The following is a 19,016-nucleotide window of genomic DNA, read 5'->3' on the forward strand; positions in this document are numbered from 1 at the left end:
TATATTATAATTTTTATTAAATCTCTTATTATTCTCAATCCTTTTAGTTTTTTTTGCAAACCATAAGCCATGTTATTTAGGCAAATGGGTTGCATGCACCAAATAAATAAGTGCATTTATTTTTACCTATTTAAATAAATTTTTATTAAATAGATTATTCATTCATTTTTAATATAATCAATAATTAAAAAAAAATTTTTTAAATTCACAAACTATGTTTGTAAGAATTAAAAAATAAATTAATTAGGATATTTATTTACTATAATAATTTAATTACCAAACAATTTAAAAAATTTATACATTTCCCCGATTAAGCAAGGAATAGTATTTTTTTTATATTTATTTTTATTTTTTTGATATTTTATTGTTTAAATAAATTACAATAAATAATTTTTTTAATCAGCAAAATAAATGTTTTAAAAGATTTTTTTATGAATATTTTTATAATTTTTGTTACAATTGGAAATATTAAAAATATTAATAAACACATTTTAATATATTATAAAATTCAAGCTTTATCATTCTATTTTTCTACTTCTGAATCATCGTTTTAGAATCTACTAAATTGAAGATAAACTTATTCAAGAGAACTTTGGTTGATAGAGAAATCCTCAATAATTTGTTTTCCTTTTAACTCGTTTTCGCAGAGATTAAATGCCTTAGAGAATTTAAATTCTTCCTTTTTAATATTGAAATGGCAATAATCACTTCTCTTTTCAGGGATTTCTGAGATAGAAGGGAAAGTTTTTTCTAATATTTTTTTTATATCATCCTTGTTTTACTAATTGAGCTTAATTGTAATATTATATCCTTGACCATATTTATTTCTTAATTATTAAGGAGTTCCTATAGTTACGAATTAACCCTTGATAAGTATACCAATTTTAGTACAAAGAGATTCAGCTTCTTCCATAGTATGCGTAGTCATACAAATAGCTGAATTTCTTAGCTTTATTCCCATATTCAAGGTATTCCATAAGAATCTTCTTGCAATAGGATCAACACCAGTAGATGGTTCATCGAAAAATTAAACATCTGGACCTCCAATCAAAGCATTAGCGACACATAACTTTCTCTTATTACCTCCACTTAATTATCCTGCTTTCTTTTTTACCATTTCTGTCAATTACATAGCCTATATTTTTAAAAAAAATAAATATAAAAATTATTGAATTTCAATTCTTTTATTTAATTTTGTTAAAGTAGAATATTTGTTTACCTTTAAGAAGTAATCAACTGATTCATCAAGATCTTTGCCCTTCAAACCTTTCATTCTTCCGAAGAGCTTCAAGTGCTCTGGAGGTGAAAGATTTTCCCAAAGACAATCAAACTAAGGACAGATACCAACATCTTAGTAGATTTCCATGATACCTTTGTCAACTTCTATATTCTTAATTTTGAGTGATCCATAGGATTTAGGGATCAAACTAGTTAAGATACTAAAAGTTGATGATTTTCCTGCTCCATTAGGACCTAATAGACCAAATATTTCTCCTTTACCAAAAGTAAAGTTAGTATTTTTAATAGCAAGAGTACCATTATCATAAATCTTTGTTAATCCTTTCACTCTAACAGTTTAGTTTTCTAATTTAACTACTTTTTGATTTTCTTCTTCCACAAGTTGATCACCTTATTCTTCAATTTATGCTAGTATTTAAGCTTCATCTATTTATTAATTTTAATATTAGGTAAGATTTTTTTTAATTTAATTTTATATTACTTTATTAATTGCCTGTGTTTTTTACTCCGTACTTTCTCTATTCAATGTAAAGAGTTAATCCCATAAATATAGATGCACTTGCAATCTGCATTAAACAGAATTAGTAAGGGTCATTTAAAGTAATTACTAAATCAGTATGTGCAATTCCTTCATCAGAAGTTTGAGGATAAACGCTAATAAAAGCAACATTCATAGAGAATAAAGGACTAATTAAATACAAAGGAATTTCCAAAAATCCATTTAGCCACTCATTCAAGGTAGTTGCTATTACAAAAATGAAAAGTTTTTATTTAAAATAAAACTAATAATAAAAGTAAATTTACAAATAAGATTATTGTCATAAAGTTCATAAATAGATCCAATAATAATCCAGGGTAAACTGAAAACTACAAAGTAATTCATCAAAGGATAAAATTTAAGAGCAGCACTTGATTTTTAAAAGATAAAACCCCAGAAATAAGAAGATGTTATATAAGTAGACCCAAAAGTAACTAAAATGAAGAAAATGTTAACAAACTCATCAGTAACATATGTAAGATTTTAAGCAAAACAGAGAATAATAAATATCACAATAGTCAAAAAGAATACTGCAAAATCAAACAAGAAAGTTCCCAACCAATAAGGTAAAACCTAAAGAAAGAAAGTAATAAATAAATAAATTATTGAGTTAAAAATAAATTATTAATTAGTAAATATTTTACTCTGCAACCCATAACATTAAGAGCATACTTAAGATGATATTCTCTTTCCATAACAGGAAGTTGAATGAAAATAGCTGAGTTGAATGTATAAGCAAGAACCATAAAATAGCTCATAAATGATAATCTGAAATTATTCTCATTGACTCCTGGAGGTTTTGAGAAAAACCCAACAACCTTAAATAAAATTTATAAAAAACAATTTTAAAGAAGAAAATTATTTTATTTATCTTAAATTATTTTGAATAAGAAAATAAATTATTATCTTTACAAGTTCTTCATTTAAAAAATTAAATTTATAATTGATTTTATTGAAATTCTTAATTTATTTGTTTATTTAACTTTATCATTTTTTGTTTATTATGAAATAGAAATTGTTTAAAAATATTGTTTTATTTAAATGAAAAAGCTAAAATTTGATTTTTAATGTTTGAAAAAAATTAATTGTTTACGACTGTAGCGGCAATTAAAAGAATCAATGCAATAACAAAAGATATCCAATTGGTGGAATTTCTTATGGTATAATAGAATCTACGAAGAAAGATGGCTTGGAGTTGTGAAACAAAGCTGTAAGATGGAGGATTTTTCAAACAGTCAGGAACTTAGATATCATTGAAGTTTGTATACTCATTTTTGGTGATATTTTTGTGTTCTCCTTCATTTTACTAATTATTTTTGCTTCCACTTCTACTTAATCTGCGATTATTTCTTTCTAAGAAATTTTCTTCATCCATTCCAATATTAATGAAAGCGTCTTCTAAACTGTTCATTTCTAAATCAACGTTTATGTGTTCATATTTCTCGAGAGAGTGAAATAATTCAGCAAAACAAGCTTGTGCTGAAAAAGGGATCAAATATAAGATTGTATCAGCAGGAGTTTATGGGTTGAATTAACAATCTTTAATTCTAGATTCTATTATATTCTTAATTTCTTATTTCCATTAGCTTTAGAAATCCTAAATGTGCTATTCCTCAACTGATATTCTAAGAGAATAGCCTTCTCCGAAATTCTTTTTAATAAACTAACTTGAACCAACAGCTAAAAGTTTTCCTTTTGCCATAATTCCAATTCTATCAGCTAGCACTTCTGCTTCATCTAAGTGGTGAGTTGTTAACACCAAAGTACGCTCTTCACTACGCACAGATTCTAAAATATCCCAAATGGCTCTTCTGCTTAAGTTATCCATTCCAGATGTAGGCTCATCTAAAAATATCATCTTTGAACCTCCAATCAAAGCCATACCTAAAGATAATTTACGTTTTTGGCCTCCAGATAATTCCTTAACCTTTTTATTAGCCTCACTATGAGTACCTGTTTTTTCTAATATATATTCTACTTCTTATAATAGCTTCTCACCACTTAAGCCTTTAATTTATCCAATCAATTTAAGCTACTCAATAAATGTTAAATCATCATAAAGACAGTCTCTTTAAGTACACAAACCGATATTATTTCTAATTTGATCTATGTCAGTCTCTAAATCCTTGTCATAAACTATTTGTTATTTTATATTAGTTTGCCTTTTAAAGTATAATTTGACAATGTTACTTACTTTAAACATTACCAGATGTCTTGCTAATCAATCCCGTCAAAAGAGAAATAGTAGTAGTTTTACCAGCTCCGTTGTGACCTAATAAGCTATATTTTATAAATGACAATTATTGATAATTCTTTCACAATAATAATAAGCAAGATTAGATTTTAAAAGTTTTTGAAAAAGCAATAAATAACTTTATAAAGAAAAACTTCCAAAACCACCACGAATGCTTTTGTAAGCATTTCAAATAGATTTAATTGAAAAATGTAAATTTTATTTAAAAAGTGTGATTTTCTTTATATAATCTTTACCAGAAAATATTAGATTCGTAAAGGTTTATTGATATTTTATCGACGGCAGTAAAATCACCAAACACCTTTTAGAGAGATTTTATAATTACACGAGCAGGTAAGTTCTTTTCATTAGGATAAACCTCATGGAAAAGGGCAGAAGAAGTATCTTGTGGGTTTTAGAAAACACTGACTTATTCTTCATCATTTTGGTTCAATGGTTGGATGAGAGAGTTATTTTTAGATTCTTTTGTAAATAAAAAATGGAGGTTAGTGGTAAATTAGTGGCATTATATTTTGAATAAAATTATGGTTTTTATTACTTAATCTATTTGAAGATGTTTTATCTGACTTTTTAAATAAATTAATCACAAAGAAGAGAGGATGCTTAGAAACACCATACTCGTTAGGAATGACTTAATCAAGATAGAAATAAAGAATTATGTAAACGAAAATCATGAATGAAAGCTAAATAATTGCATCGCTAGAACTGTAGTATGAGCTAATTAGATTTCCATTCTAATAAAACATTGATCCTTCTTATTACAAAGCTATATAGCAAAAAGCGATTGAACATTAGGGGAATAAACCCATAATCCAATAAAATTCTGACTTACTATTTTTAATAAAAATGTATGATTAAAACTCAATCTATTCCTATGTAACTAACTCCTCATAAATTATATATTTCAGTATGCAAGCATGAATGAAGTTTTTTGTCATAAATATATATATATAGATTGATTGATTGATATCACTGTAATGTTTTTTATTGCTCATTATTTTTTTTTTTGTTCACTCATACTGCTTACTTCTTTATAAATTTTAAATTACTTTTTGACTTCATCTACAAAAATTAAAAAGACTAAGAATATTGGAATGATCATAAGGATGGTTCCTATTTCTGAAGCCATTTTCACCTTTGAAAACATGGTAGAAAAGCAAAGTGACTAATGGATGGAGCAAATAAAGTACAAGAAATAGGCAATGACAAATGGGGCAGCATTATCCACATAAGGAAATCCGCTGATCAGTGGAGCGATAATAAAAGTAAAGACACTCTATATATTTTTGATATAAAAGTTAATATTTTTAGCCATTTTCTTTGAATTTAATTTCATTTATATTACCAAAACACCTTTTGAATAGCTAGAACTTATCCATGCGGTAATGTATGCGCTCTATTTCAATCCCATAATCTAAGTTTTACAAATTTTTAAAATCAATTTTGAAATTAAAATCTAAAATTTTCATACCTTCTAAGTTTCTTTGTATCTTTCTGCCTTTTCTTCAACTAACTAAATTAAAGTTGATCTACTTGTACCGCTGATAGCAAGAGGGATTAGTAAAGGTGCCATCATAGCAAGCTAATCCAAATATTCTTCAAATTTTAAAATTTTAAAATAAATAAAAATGAAAAATATTATTTGATTACTTGTTAAAAGAAGCAAAACGCCTGCGAAGAGAGGCAAGGTACTCTCCTTGAATATATCTTTGCTCCTATAAGCTATTAACATATTCTTCTTATAAATTGTGGAGAACTAAAGCCTAAAAAGACTATCCATTATTATAATTAACTATCTACTTTTTCAGTGAAAAATCTACTTTTAAAATCTTAATTTCTTTTTTTTGATTGATATTTTTGATAAATTTTTAATTTATTTTGCTTTCTCTTTTTATATAGATTTGTGAGTAATCGTTTTAAACTGCTGTTTTGAATTTAAGAATTTAATTAAGATTTCAATCAAAAATAAAAAGAAAATTTATGCAAATTCAGAATAACTAACTTCGAAATTGCATCATTTGATTAGTCTGAATGTTAATAAATTCTTATGACATTTCGCAAATAACCAATTTTTATAATTAACTTTAATCCACAAACTCATCAGTAAATTATTATTAATTAATAGTAAAATATCTCATTTCAATGCAAAGATATTCTCTTTTATTTAAATTTGTAAATAAAATCTAATTTCTTTTTAATTCTTCAAATTACACACATTTTAGCATTTTTAAAATATCTTTGAATTTTATTCCTTAAACCTTCTTTCTCTATTTAAAATACTTTTCAATTAGAATTCATTTTATACGCAAAAAAATTACTTTCTGCGAGGTTTTATGATAAATGAATTAAAATTGAGCTTTTTAAATAATTTACAAATTAACTTAATCGACTATTAGTATAATATTAATAATACTTTTAAATGCGTTAAATAAAGAAAAATAAACACAATACATCTATTTAAATAATTTTATTTTAAGTAAATAATATTTCGTTTAATAAACATTTTAAACTAATTAGAAATATATAATTAATTTTTGTAAATCCAAAACTAATTATTTTATCTATTATTTAAATGGATATTTAAAAATGTGTTTTTTTTTTGTTATGTTGATAAAAACAATGAACCTCTTTTGTTAGATCCTAAACAAATGGTAATAAATAAGAAATTAATTAATTTATTGATTTTACTTGTAAACAAAGTCTGATTACCCTTTTTTACTATCTTATCAAGTTATTTTGATAATTTACACAGAAGATTGATCAAATTTACCTCAATTTATTTATTAGGAATTTAACTCAGTTTAATTAATTTATTTAATTACTTATCATCTCCATCAAAATTTTCTAGAAAAACAATTACTTTTTTTCTTTCAAATTTAGTTTATGAATTCAAAATGTAAATTAATTCCCTAAAAATCAGTTTGTAAAAAAGTAAATTCATTTTTATTTATGAAAAGAAAAAAAACTAAACTTTTGTAGTAGTCTTTATTTTTATGTTTGAACAGCGAAGATATATTCTTTTATAATTATTTTAAAAAAATTAATTAGTGTGTAACAATCATATCATTTCTTTTAAATTCTTAATTATAGATTGATTTTAAATTGACTAAAAAAAAATATATAGTTAATTTTTAATTATTTATTCATTTTTGGGCTTATTATTTAATAAAATGGAATTACTTATTATTTATTTATTAATCTATTTTTTTTTTTTGATTTGGATTTAATTTAAAATGGAGGATTTGCAATATTTTGATTATAAAATTATAAAATATGGATTTTTTTGATAATTATTATTCAATTAAAAAAATGAATTTTTGTTGATATGAATTAATATGCGATATTTATATTTGATACATTCAATTAATTTTTTATAAAATTAACTCAATAAAATAAATTTGTTACATAAGAATAATATATTTTCTTCATTTATTGATTCATTCAATTGTTTTAATTTGATTATGTAATAATTATTCATTGTTTTCTTCGATTTGGAATTTACTAAATTGAGAGTAAACCTATTCTAATGAACTTTAGTTAATTGAGAAATCATCAACTAAGTTTTGTTTTTTCAAGCTGTTTTCACATAATTCAAAGGCTTCTAAGAATTAGAATTCCTCTTTTCCAATTTAGAAAGTAGAATAATCAGACCTTTTGTCTTAAATCATGAATGCGTTAGGGAATTACATCTTAATCATTTTCTCTAGTTATTCCTTAGAGGCATTTTTGTTAAGTTTAAATGTAATATTGTAACCAGAACCGTACTTATTTCTTAGTTACTAAGGAGTACCGAGGGTTTAAAATTAGCCTTTAATAAGAATTCCAATCTTTGTGCAAAGGGATTCAGCCTATTTAATTTCAAAAAAAATTAAATAAATAACTTAAACTAAAAAACTATTAATTACTTCATCCATAGTATGAGTTGTCATGCAAATAGCAGAGTTTCTTAATTTCATTCCCATAGTTAATGTGTTCCATAAGAATCTTCTAGCAATAGGATCAACACCTGTTGATGGTTCATCAAAGAACTAAACATCAGGACCACCAATAAGAGCATTAGCAACACAAAGCTTTCTCTTATTACCACCACTTAATTCACCTGCCTTCTTGAGAACCATTTCAGTTAATTGCATAGTCTTATTTAAAATTATAAATATTTTATTATTTCAATTTCAATAATACAATAAAATAAATTAATTGCCATTATAATTTTAAATATTATCTTTTCAATTTTATTTAATTAAGAATTTCAAGTAATATGCAAATAAATACCTATAAGAAATATTCAACTGATTCATTTAAGTCAGTTCCACTTAATCCTTTCATTCTTCCAAAAAGTTTTAAATGTTCTGGAGGAGTAAGATTTTCCCATAGGCAATCAAATTAGGGACAAATACCTACATCTTAATAGATTTCCATAATACCTTTATCGACTTCGAAATTCTTAATCTTGAGAGAACCGTAGGTTTTAGGGATCAAACTAGTTAATATGCTGAAAGTAGTAGACTTACCTGCTCCGTTGGGACCAAGTAAACCAAAGATCTCGCCTTTATCAACACAAAATTTGGTGTTCTTTACAGCTAAAGTACCCGTTTCATACTTTTTGATTAAGCCATTAACTCTAATAGTTTCGTTATTGTTCTGATTTAAGCGAGCGATTTCTTCTTATACTAACTCATCTCCTTATTCTGGGATTTACTAGAGAATCTCGTCTTCAGCTAATTTTCAGTTAATATTTTTTAATTTTTAATAAAAAATGATTAAAAAATAAATATATTACTTTCTTAACCACCAGTGTTTTTTAGACCATATTTCTTCTATTCAATGAACAAAGTAATAAGCATAAAAGATATAGCAGAAGCTAGGATTATGAGGCAGAATCCATAAACGGTGTTAATGGTTGTACCAAAATTTGGTCCGTTTGTTCTTGCTTGAGGATAGACAACAATAAAAGCAAATTATAAACAAAATAGAGGACTAATAAGGTAAGAAGGTATTTAAGCAATACCATTTAAAATGCTGTAAGTGTCAGAGTCTTAAAAAATAAAAAAAATAATTAGTATAATATTTTTATAATTTTTATTATATTTTACTTATATAGCTGTTTTTGTAAAGTTAATAAATGGGTCCACACAATATCCAAGGGATGGCATAAATCAAGAAGAAATTCATCAATGGGTAGAATTTAAGAGCTGCACTTGCTTTTTTGAAGAGAAAACCCCAGAAATAAGAAGAAGTTATATAAGCAGCTCCAAAAGTAGTTAAAATGAAGAAAACTGACCAGAAAGCAGAAGTCACATATGTAAGTTATTAAGCTACACACAAAAGCAAGAAGATTACAATAGTCAAAAAGAATATCATGTAGTCAAACAAGAATGTACCAAGCCAATAAGGTACTACCTTTAAATGAAATCAAATAAATATTTCAATAAAAAATTATTATATTAATTAAATAATTAATTAATTACTCTGCAACCCATAACATTTAGAGCGTATTTAAGATTGTATTCTCTTTCCATTACTGGAAGTGAAATGAAAATAGAAGAATTGAAAGTGTATGCAAGAACAAGGAAGTTACTCATAAATGTCAATCTAAAGTTATCTTTAGCGAATTCAAATGCAGCTGGAATAGTTATAACGTTTACGACCTGTTTATTATTTTTTTAAACAAGATTTTATTATTTCAAAAAGATTGATTTTTATGTAAAAATAAATTACGATTGTTGCAGAAACAAGAAGGACAAAAGCGATTATAAAAGAAATCCAGTTTGTTGTATTTCTTATTGTGTAGAAGTATCTTCTCAAGAAAATAGCAAGCAATTAGCTAACAAATTTATAGGTTGGTGGATTTTCGAGGCATTTAGGAACTGCAATGTCGCTGAAGTTTGTGTATTCATTTTTGGTTGCTTCCTTTTTTTCTCCTAAACCACTCAGACGAGTTTTATTTTTTTCTAAGAATTTCTCTTCATCCATACCAATATTGATAAATGCGTCTTCTAAGCTGTTCATTACTAAATCAATGTTGACATGCTCAAATTTTTTGAGTTTTTTGAACAATTCTATGAACCTAGGTTATTCGCTGAAAGGAATTAAGTAAAGAATTGTATCGGCTTAAGTTTAAGGATTGAGTTAAGTGTCTTTCAAAGTTGTTTCTATAATTTACTTGATTTCTTATTTCCAACTGCCTTAGAATTCAGATAAATGATTATCTTCTACTGATATTCTCAAAGAGTAACCTTCACCGAAGTTCTTTTTAATAAACTAGCTTGAACCAACAGCCAAGAATTTACCCTTAGCCATGATACCGATTCTATCTGCTAAAACTTCAGCCTCATCTAAGTGATGGGTTGTTAAGACAAGGGTACGCTTCTCATCACGAACAGACTCTAAAATATCCCAAATAGCTCTTCTACTCAAATTATCCATACCTGAAGTAGGTTCATCCAAGAATATAACTTTAGATCCTCCAATAAGAGCCATACCAAGTGAAAGTTTACGTTTTTAACCACCAGAAAGTTCCTTGGACATTTTATTCGCTTCTTGCTGAGTTCCTGTCTTATTTAAAATATATTGGACCTCATCTTCTAGAGCTTAGCCATCTAAACCCTTAATGTTTCCTATTAATCTCAGATGCTCAATAAAAGTCAAATCGTCATATAAACAGTCTCTTTGAGTGCACAATCCAATAAATTTTCTAATATCATCCATATCAGTTTCTAGATCTTTTCCATACACTAAATTTTTGAAAAAAGTAAATCATTTTTTTAAAAATTATTGACTCATAAATTTTAAAATTTACTTTGAACTTGTCCATTAGTTTTGCTGAGTAAGCCTGTGAGCAAAGAAATGGTGGTTGTTTTGCCTGCACCGTTGTGTCCAAGTAAGCTTTTATTTTATTTATTAATATTAAAAAATGTTTAAAAATCCAATTAAAGTCAATTTACCAGAAAATGTTTGATTCGTAAAGTTTGATAGAAATTTAGTTAACTGCAGTAAAATCACCAAATTTCTTTTCAAGCCCTTTAATAAGTACGCTGGCAGGAAGTCTCTTTTCATTTGGATAAGGTTCATGGAAATCAGCAGATGAAGTGTCTTGTTGAGCCAAAGAAGCACGAGAAATTTCAATATCAGACACATCGTTGCGATTTAAAGCCTCTTTGAGACCTTAATTTTCACCTTGGGAAGAGACATCTTTTAAAAATTATATTTAATTCTTTATATGCAAAAAAAATAAAGTCTAATTTTACCTGTATTTGACTTCTTAAATAAGTCTTTAATGAAAAAGAGAGGGTGCTTGGAAACTCCATATTCGTTAGGAATTACTTAATCCAAGTAAAAGTAGAGTATTATGTATAAAAACACATTCATAACCAATTCACCAATTGCATCATTTACAGTATAGTAATCGCTTACAGGAGGAGTTTAGTAGAAAGTAGATTAGTCATTTAACGAAGACATGTAAGCAAATGCAATTGTGCATTAAGGAAATAATCCCAAGAACCAATAATAAGGCACAAATCTTTAATAAAAAAAGAGATTAATAAAAAATTAATCTAAATTTGTAAACTAAACAGAATCAATTAATTGTTAAATCTTTTATTAAAAACAATTGATTCTTATTCATACTTTCTTGAATAATTAGCGAATAAAAAATTATATATTATAAAAGACTTTTCAAGTCCCAGCTAACATCATTGAAATTAAAAACTTATTATTATTTATGATAATTAATTTTAAGCATTGTTTTTCTAATAGCTTTCTAATAAAAAATTTTATTTGGTACGACTTAAATTAGAAATGTTTGTATTTATTTTGGAGAAAAAGATGCTTATTCCTATGAAAACTTTGTAAAAAAAGATATTGTATGCATGGGTTTAATTGTTTAATAATAATATTATTATCAAATAGGCAAATCAAAATGAATTTAATTATAAATTTACGATCTAATATCTTAGACGAGAATTAAAAAGACCAAAAAGATTGGAATAATTGTCAAAAGTGTGCCAATTTCTGAAGCCATTTTAGTCTTTGAAAATAGTGTAGATAGACATAAAGATTGATGAATTGCTGCAACGTAATAAATCAAGTAAGCTCCTATAAAAGGGCCTGGTGAGTCTATAAAGGCTAATCCAGCTACTGCAGGAATGATTAAAAAGGTAATTGAGCTCTATTGTTAAGTTAAAAAAGATTATCAATAAACATACCTCTAAAGTAAATAAATGTCTTACGAAAATACCTCTGAGATAGCTAGAACTAATCCAAGCTGTGATGTATGCTTTCTAAGACAGTCCCATAATCTAATTTGATAATCATTTGTTTATTACTAATTAATATCGATTAATTGAATTTACCTTTTATGTTTCTTTATATCTTTCAGCCTTTTCATCTACTAATTAAATCAATGTAGACCTACTTGAACCACTGATGGCAAGAGGTACTAAGAGTGGAGCCATAAACTGAAGTTATGAAAGATATTCTGTTGGAAATGTAAAAAAGAATCATTAAAATAAGCTAAAAATAAATGAAAATTAATTATTTACTGACTAAAAGAAGGAGAATGCCTGCAAAAAGCGGGAGAATGTTCTCCTTAAGTATATCTTTGTTACGCCAACCTATTACCATGTTCTTTTTCAGAACACTTTTAAATTGTAAACTAAAAGTCATTGAATTGGACTACTTTGAGCTTATGCTTTTTACTCTAATTACTTTTAAGCACGAATATATTATTTATTTGTTTGTTTTTGATTTATTGAATTAAGATAATGCTCAACACGATTTAATAAGTTTAGTTATATGATAGTAATTGATTTTTAGAATTGCCAAAAAACATTGAAAATTGTTTAATGAAGCATCTCATTTTTTATCAGATAGATATTCAAATTCTGGATTAAAAGCAAAAATTTGATTGGAATTATAACTATCAGATGGAAATTTAAAGAATTTCTTTACTTTACTCTCTCCTATAGTATCATTATTAATAGAACATTTTCAGAAGAAAATAGCTAATAAATAAATTGCTTTTATAGATGTGGTCAATATTATCATTAATTTGAGTAAATTTTAAATTTTAAATTAAGTAAATAATTTAATTAATATCTTTACTTATTTTCCAAATTCCCTTACAATTTCATAACTTAAGTTATTCTTTTTTCTTCATTTTATAAGAAGATTTATATTAAAATTACTAACTTGGTTAAAGCTTTAAAATATTTTTATTATGAAAATCCTAAAATTTACATTTTAAACAAACCAAGGATATTAGCAGTAATTGATTTTATAAAAGAATATTTCATGAATTATATTTAATAAGATAAAGAATGTTCATAATATTTTTCTTTTGTTTGAGGATTTTATCAGTATTAATTCATCTTACAATTTTCGTGCATGTAATAAAAAATTGAATCAAATATATTAGGTGAGTTTTATATTAAAACTAAATATTTACTTATTTCAAAAACTTAAGTAGTTTAAATAAAATAAAATTGTGTTATTTTGTTTGTTTGTTTAAAGAAATAATTTTTCTTAATGTAAAAATTTGTTAAATATTTTATTACGCTAAGCTAATTTCAATCGCTTTTATAAGTAAGAAAGAATAAAATAGATATCATAAATTTATATTATTTTTGATGCTGACTCATAAATATATAACATCGTCAGATTTATTTAGAAGTATTAAAAAATTACACAATTTAGATGTAAATTAATAATTTTTATCATCCTTTAACAAAGTGTAAGCTAAAAATTAATTTAATAAATAGAGAGAATCTTTTTGTCTTTTTACTTATTTTATTATATACTCATCATTTTTTGACGAAATTATGTTGTTTTCTAAGTTTAAAATATTTTAAATTATATTAAAAATTATTAAGATTCAAAATTATTTATTTGACTTTAAAGATTTGTAAATTTTTTTATTAATCTAAATCAAGATAAAAGTAATTACATTATAGTATAAATTAATTTATTAAATATTAGATTTGCTGATTAGTGAAATTTTCCATAAATCCTCATTAATCATCAACAAACAACCCTGAAAATCCTTTATATCTTTAGCATGAAAAAGTACTTAGTGATTGGTAAATCAGAGAATCCAAGGATTTCTTAAAAATAGAGGAAATAAGGTAGTTTTATAAATATATTAATTTAAAAGGATACACTATATGATCACCTGATTAAAATAGAAAAGTTATAGCAGAGTAAAAAAAATGAGGATGGTTATATTGATTATATAAATCAATTAAAATAATCCATAAGAAAATAGCAGTCTACTATAACTAAACTATTAAAAATTGCTAAAAATACCTGGACTCTGGGAAAAAAAAGATGTGACTAAGTTATATTCTGAAAAGGATAAAAATTAAATATTAAAGATAATTTTGAATTTATTGCTACATATTTAAATTTTTTGACAATACATCTTTGCAAGTACTTTATAATACTGATTATTAAAACACTCTAGACAGAGTTAATTTTTCTTTTATTAAAATATTGTAAATTATTTTTAGTTTTCCAACTAATTTACATAATTTTATCAGTATTAATTAAATTTTATGAGGTTGTTCTTGAGAAAATAAAGGTAATTTTGTAATAAAAAATGGAAAATAAAATTATATTTTTTAATAATTATAATTATCATCATAAATTCACTTCAATAATTTGATAAAATATTAATTTAACAGAAAAAGCTAAATATTACATTTATTTGATTAATTAGTTGCTATCAAATAATTAAAGATACATAAATGGAAGTAATTAAAATAAATTTATTTTATTTATTTGTATCAGTTGATTCTTTTTTTCATAAATTATAAAATGATTTTTTTTATTATCCTTTTTACAAATTTAAAAAGAACGTCTTCAATTAAATAAAATTTTGATGATAATGAAAACGATTGATATTTGAAATTTTATATCCACTTATAATTGGAATTCTTCTTCATTCTTCTTCTATAGTGATGTCTTTGGGTGATTATGAAGATAACTTTCCATGCATAGCCTAGTAAAATTATTCAAATATATGTATTAAAATTTTACAAATAATATTCTGAGAACTCAAAATAGTTTATATTATAAACTATAAGTTTTGAATAAGATTATCTTTAATTAATAAAATATATTTAAAAGTTAAAAATGTTAATTGTTTTAGTTTTTAAATTAAATTGATGAAATATTAAAATAAATTTATAAAAATAAAGAATTAATTCTAGATGAAAAAATATAAAAATCAAACAAAAAAATAAAATGAATAAACCAACCAAAGTGATAAGATCTTAATAATTTTATTTATAGAGATATTTTTCTAAAATATTTAAAAAAATAATAATTTTTTAATAACTTTACATTATTAAATGCATATAAAATTTATTTGAAACTCGATCTTTTAAAGTTATTGCATCATTTTTAATTTAAAATCATTTTATTAAGAAAATACTATGAAAACAGCATACATTCTTAATATCAAGAGCATTCAAATCCATTCTTTAAAAATGATTGATAAAATCATCCCTGTTTTTTTTGTTTGAGTTCACATAATTTTCATGATAATTAAAATCATATGAAGACAATATAGTTGCCAAGATAGGACCCTGACAGTGTTAATTGAAATTCAATGATAAAATACCTAAAAGAATGAAAAATATCTCTGCTTGATTATTGTGCAAAGCTAAAAATAAATCGTCAGGAGCATGCTATACAGTGCTAATTTGTGTTTATACACTTGAAAGAACTTTATCATATTGTTAAAGAGATAATTCTAAATATACTATATTTTTAAAATCAGTAAACATATAAACCAATAAATAAGTAAGTAAGTAAGTAAGTAAATAAATAAATAAATAAAGATTTTAAGATTTTATTCATAAATTTTAATAATTTATTTACTTATATTTTTTATTAATTTCAATAAATGCATACAATTTAAAAAAATTACTTTATAAAAGAAAAAAATAAAATTAAAGCATTTTAAATATATTTGAAGCTCATTAATTTAAATTATTGATTTATTTTTCATTTTTAATCATTTTATTAAGTAGATCTTATGAAAATAACATACGATTCTTAGCATCAAAAGCATTCAAATTAATTCTTTGAAAATGATTCATTAAATCCTCTCTAGTATTTTTGCTTTGGTTAATGTAATTTTCATGATAATTAAAATCATATGAAGATAAGATTGTTGCTAAGATAGGACCATGTGACTGAGAATATAAATTCATCTAACTCGTATCTAATAGAATGTCAAATATATCTCTATTAGATTAATTGTCTTTTGATAAAATGTGGAAAACCAAAAATAAAACATCTGGAGAGTATTATTCAAAATTAATTACGTATGGCTTTAAAAGAAGTTAAGTAAATTTTTTAATAGACATAAATTTATTGCTTCTAAAAGTTTTTGTGTTATGGTGAGGATAATATATGTTTCGATTTAAAAATCTTATTTAACATCCTCTTTACTACAAAAGGTAGTTAAAAAAATTAGGATCTTCCCAGTTAAAATAGCCATTTTCATTTTAGTAAAAAAGACAATAATAAAGCAGCATTATGTGATTTTCGAGGATTTCCTTTTTATTCTCAATTTTAGAACCGAAATTTGTTTTGATATTTAGATATTTTTCCCATTCGTATTTAATTTATTCTTATTATTTCTTGGAAGTTAATTTATGCACTTAATCTATAAGTTAATTTGCTTCCACTCCTTATCCAAAATAGGCATTTATTATTTTAACAAAATGGTTGTCTCTAAATTCAATAACAAGCTCTTTTACTGCCTGAAAAATATTTTTGTTTCTTTAAAAAAGTGACTATTATAAAATAAGCTTAATTTAAATGAAAGATAGAAGCAAAACACAAACCTAACCCTAGAAATTGTAATGAGTCAGTTAAGCTTAATCATGCTAACATAGCATATAGTAATACACTAGCTTCTCAGCAAATTCACTCTTAATCTCTTTAAAATTTTGTTAACCAATCTAAGGAACGCCTTTATTTATTTGCTTAAATTAATTTACCATTTATATGAATACCTCAAAGAAACCTACACTTCTAATTAAAGGTCCACATCCTGAGGATCCCAATAAAATATCCATATTTTTGTCAGCTTTGAATTCGCTTAATTTAGAAATAAAAAACCAATCCCGAGACCATAATTTAGGTTCCTATCTTTTTTATATTTTTTGAAACATTTTTTTATCTTTCATACGAAAATCAAATGAATCGTCAATATTTTGTTAAAATTTATTATTGTTGTTGTTTTGGATCAAATATTTATGAAATTATTTTTGCCAATTTTAATAAAGAAGAGACTGATTTAAATCAATGGTTATTTAAGAATTATTTGTTATTGCTTCTGCTTGATAATATTTATGTAAACAATTTTCTTTTACATGATTATAAATTTCATTATTTCCAGGGTATCTTATAAATAATTCAAGATATGAAACTTAATATTTTTGAGAAAGTTACTCAGGATTAATATTTACCATTCTTTAGAAAAATATATAATCAAAAATCAAAGAGTATTTTAATCCATTATTAATTTGATTCCAAAGCAATTTCTTTTGATCTTAAACAGGTTAAAAAAAGAGATATTAGTCATCTATCTCATTGTTATACTTATATTTAAAGAAGCAACCATGTGATCTATCAAGGTTTTATGTCTGAACTAAGAATTCATAAAAATGCTTTTCCAGTCCATTAGTCTTTTGTAAAAAATTTTTAACCTATTTCATTTTTTAGATATATCTGATACTTTCTTTTTACCAAATAAGATAAATAATTTCTAATTATTCTTTATAAATTATTTATTTTTTAGAGATAATATTTCAATCAATTTAAAAGTGACTTTCAAATTATTAATTTATTCAAGAAGTTTCTTTTATATTTTTAGCTTATGAAAATAAAGGAATATAAAAAATAAATTTCTTGATCTGATAAGATCTTAATAGAAGAATATAGAAAATTAAAAATTCTCTTCAAAAATTTTTGATGAAATGAAATTTTAATTATCATTTTTAGTTTTAGATAAAAAAATTATTAAATATAATTTTTCTTAAATTAAAATAATTTATAAATAAAATCATAAAATAATCCTCTTTTAGTTGTAATATTTATTTTGTAAAAAGTAATGCTTTAATAAAAATATACTTGAATCCCTCATATTATTTTGCAAGCCCAGCAATTTAATTTTTAAAATGTAATATGTTTTTAATCGGTAATAATTAAATAAATATCAGCTTGTGCTGAAAGAAAACAAAATCTAATTTTAGACAGTGCTTATTATACATCAATTATCTAATACTTAATAAAAAATAATTCTAATAAATTACAAGTAAAAAATACAAATTAATTTAAAAAATGTATTCAATTTTTATAACTATTAATAGATTTTAATAATTAACAGATAGCTGAATCAAATTTTCAAGAATAGAAAACAAACTTTCATGATTTTTACAAATAGATTAATTTTATTTGCAGTCATTCCATAAAATTCCAAAAAAAGTATTTAATATATAATTCTATTTATTTTTCTTTGGATTAGTTAATAATTAATTTAATAAATATTTCATCAATTAAAAGACTTAAATAATTCTAATTTTAAGTTAAATTTTAGCCTCAATTTTAGTTTAATGCTAGAATGAACTTTTCATTAAATTAAAGTATTTGTAGGGATTTACTTAGATAGGACCATCTGCTAAGTTGAGATTATCAGACAATTATTTTAAAATCAAAAGTTGTATAAATAAATAAATTTTCAAGCTTATAAATTATTTAAAATTCTACATTTATTATAATAAAATTTTTATTATTTTATAAAAATTATAAATATCTACTGCCTTGATACTTAAAAAATATTAATAAATAAAAATATTTAGTAACTATCAAAGAATACTTTATTTTGTTACTTAATAATTAGAAATATAATTTTATTTGTTATTAATCAAGTATTGTTATCTATCTCTTTTGGAAAAAAAATCTATTTATAAG

General features: G+C 23.9%; 3 protein-coding genes across 3 annotated transcripts; all 3 read right to left on the reverse strand. All coding sequences in view use genetic code 6, as the record gives it.

The window, feature by feature from the left end:
* Window positions 1–508: 508 nt before the first annotated feature.
* On the reverse strand, window positions 509–5,811 carry TTHERM_00323060 (ABC transporter family protein; the record flags this gene model as incomplete). Its single annotated transcript, XM_001013007.3, has 13 exons — window positions 509–1,135; window positions 1,220–1,665; window positions 1,721–1,984; window positions 2,044–2,350; window positions 2,422–2,595; window positions 2,871–3,913; window positions 3,972–4,057; window positions 4,268–4,493; window positions 4,570–4,862; window positions 5,081–5,307; window positions 5,377–5,445; window positions 5,503–5,627; window positions 5,682–5,811. The coding sequence occupies 13 exons, from the start codon at window positions 5,809–5,811 to the stop codon at window positions 509–511; spliced, it is 4,017 nt and encodes a 1,338-aa protein (XP_001013007.2).
* Window positions 5,812–7,303: 1,492 nt separating this feature from the next.
* Window positions 7,304–12,778, reverse strand: TTHERM_00323080 (ABC transporter family protein). The gene is made up of 14 exons (XM_001013009.3): window positions 12,572–12,778; window positions 12,383–12,507; window positions 12,260–12,328; window positions 11,972–12,198; window positions 11,279–11,550; window positions 10,976–11,222; window positions 10,831–10,916; window positions 9,750–10,765; window positions 9,500–9,679; window positions 9,125–9,431; window positions 8,812–9,066; window positions 8,304–8,749; window positions 7,937–8,167; window positions 7,304–7,879 (listed from the first exon to the last, which is right to left on the reverse strand). The coding sequence occupies exons 1-14, from the start codon at window positions 12,693–12,695 to the stop codon at window positions 7,469–7,471; spliced, it is 3,996 nt and encodes a 1,331-aa protein (XP_001013009.3). The 5' UTR covers window positions 12,696–12,778; the 3' UTR covers window positions 7,304–7,468.
* Window positions 12,779–14,967: 2,189 nt separating this feature from the next.
* On the reverse strand, window positions 14,968–18,814 carry TTHERM_00323090 (hypothetical protein; the record flags this gene model as incomplete). Its single annotated transcript, XM_001013010.1, has 5 exons — window positions 14,968–15,027; window positions 15,479–15,783; window positions 16,084–16,801; window positions 17,057–17,689; window positions 18,707–18,814. The coding sequence occupies 5 exons, from the start codon at window positions 18,812–18,814 to the stop codon at window positions 14,968–14,970; spliced, it is 1,824 nt and encodes a 607-aa protein (XP_001013010.1).
* Between the last annotated feature and the right edge of the window lie 202 nt (window positions 18,815–19,016).

This window comes from Tetrahymena thermophila, assembly GCF_000189635.1.
Source record: "Tetrahymena thermophila SB210 genomic scaffold scf_8254691, whole genome shotgun sequence".
Classification (NCBI taxonomy): Eukaryota; Ciliophora; class Oligohymenophorea; order Hymenostomatida; family Tetrahymenidae; genus Tetrahymena; species Tetrahymena thermophila.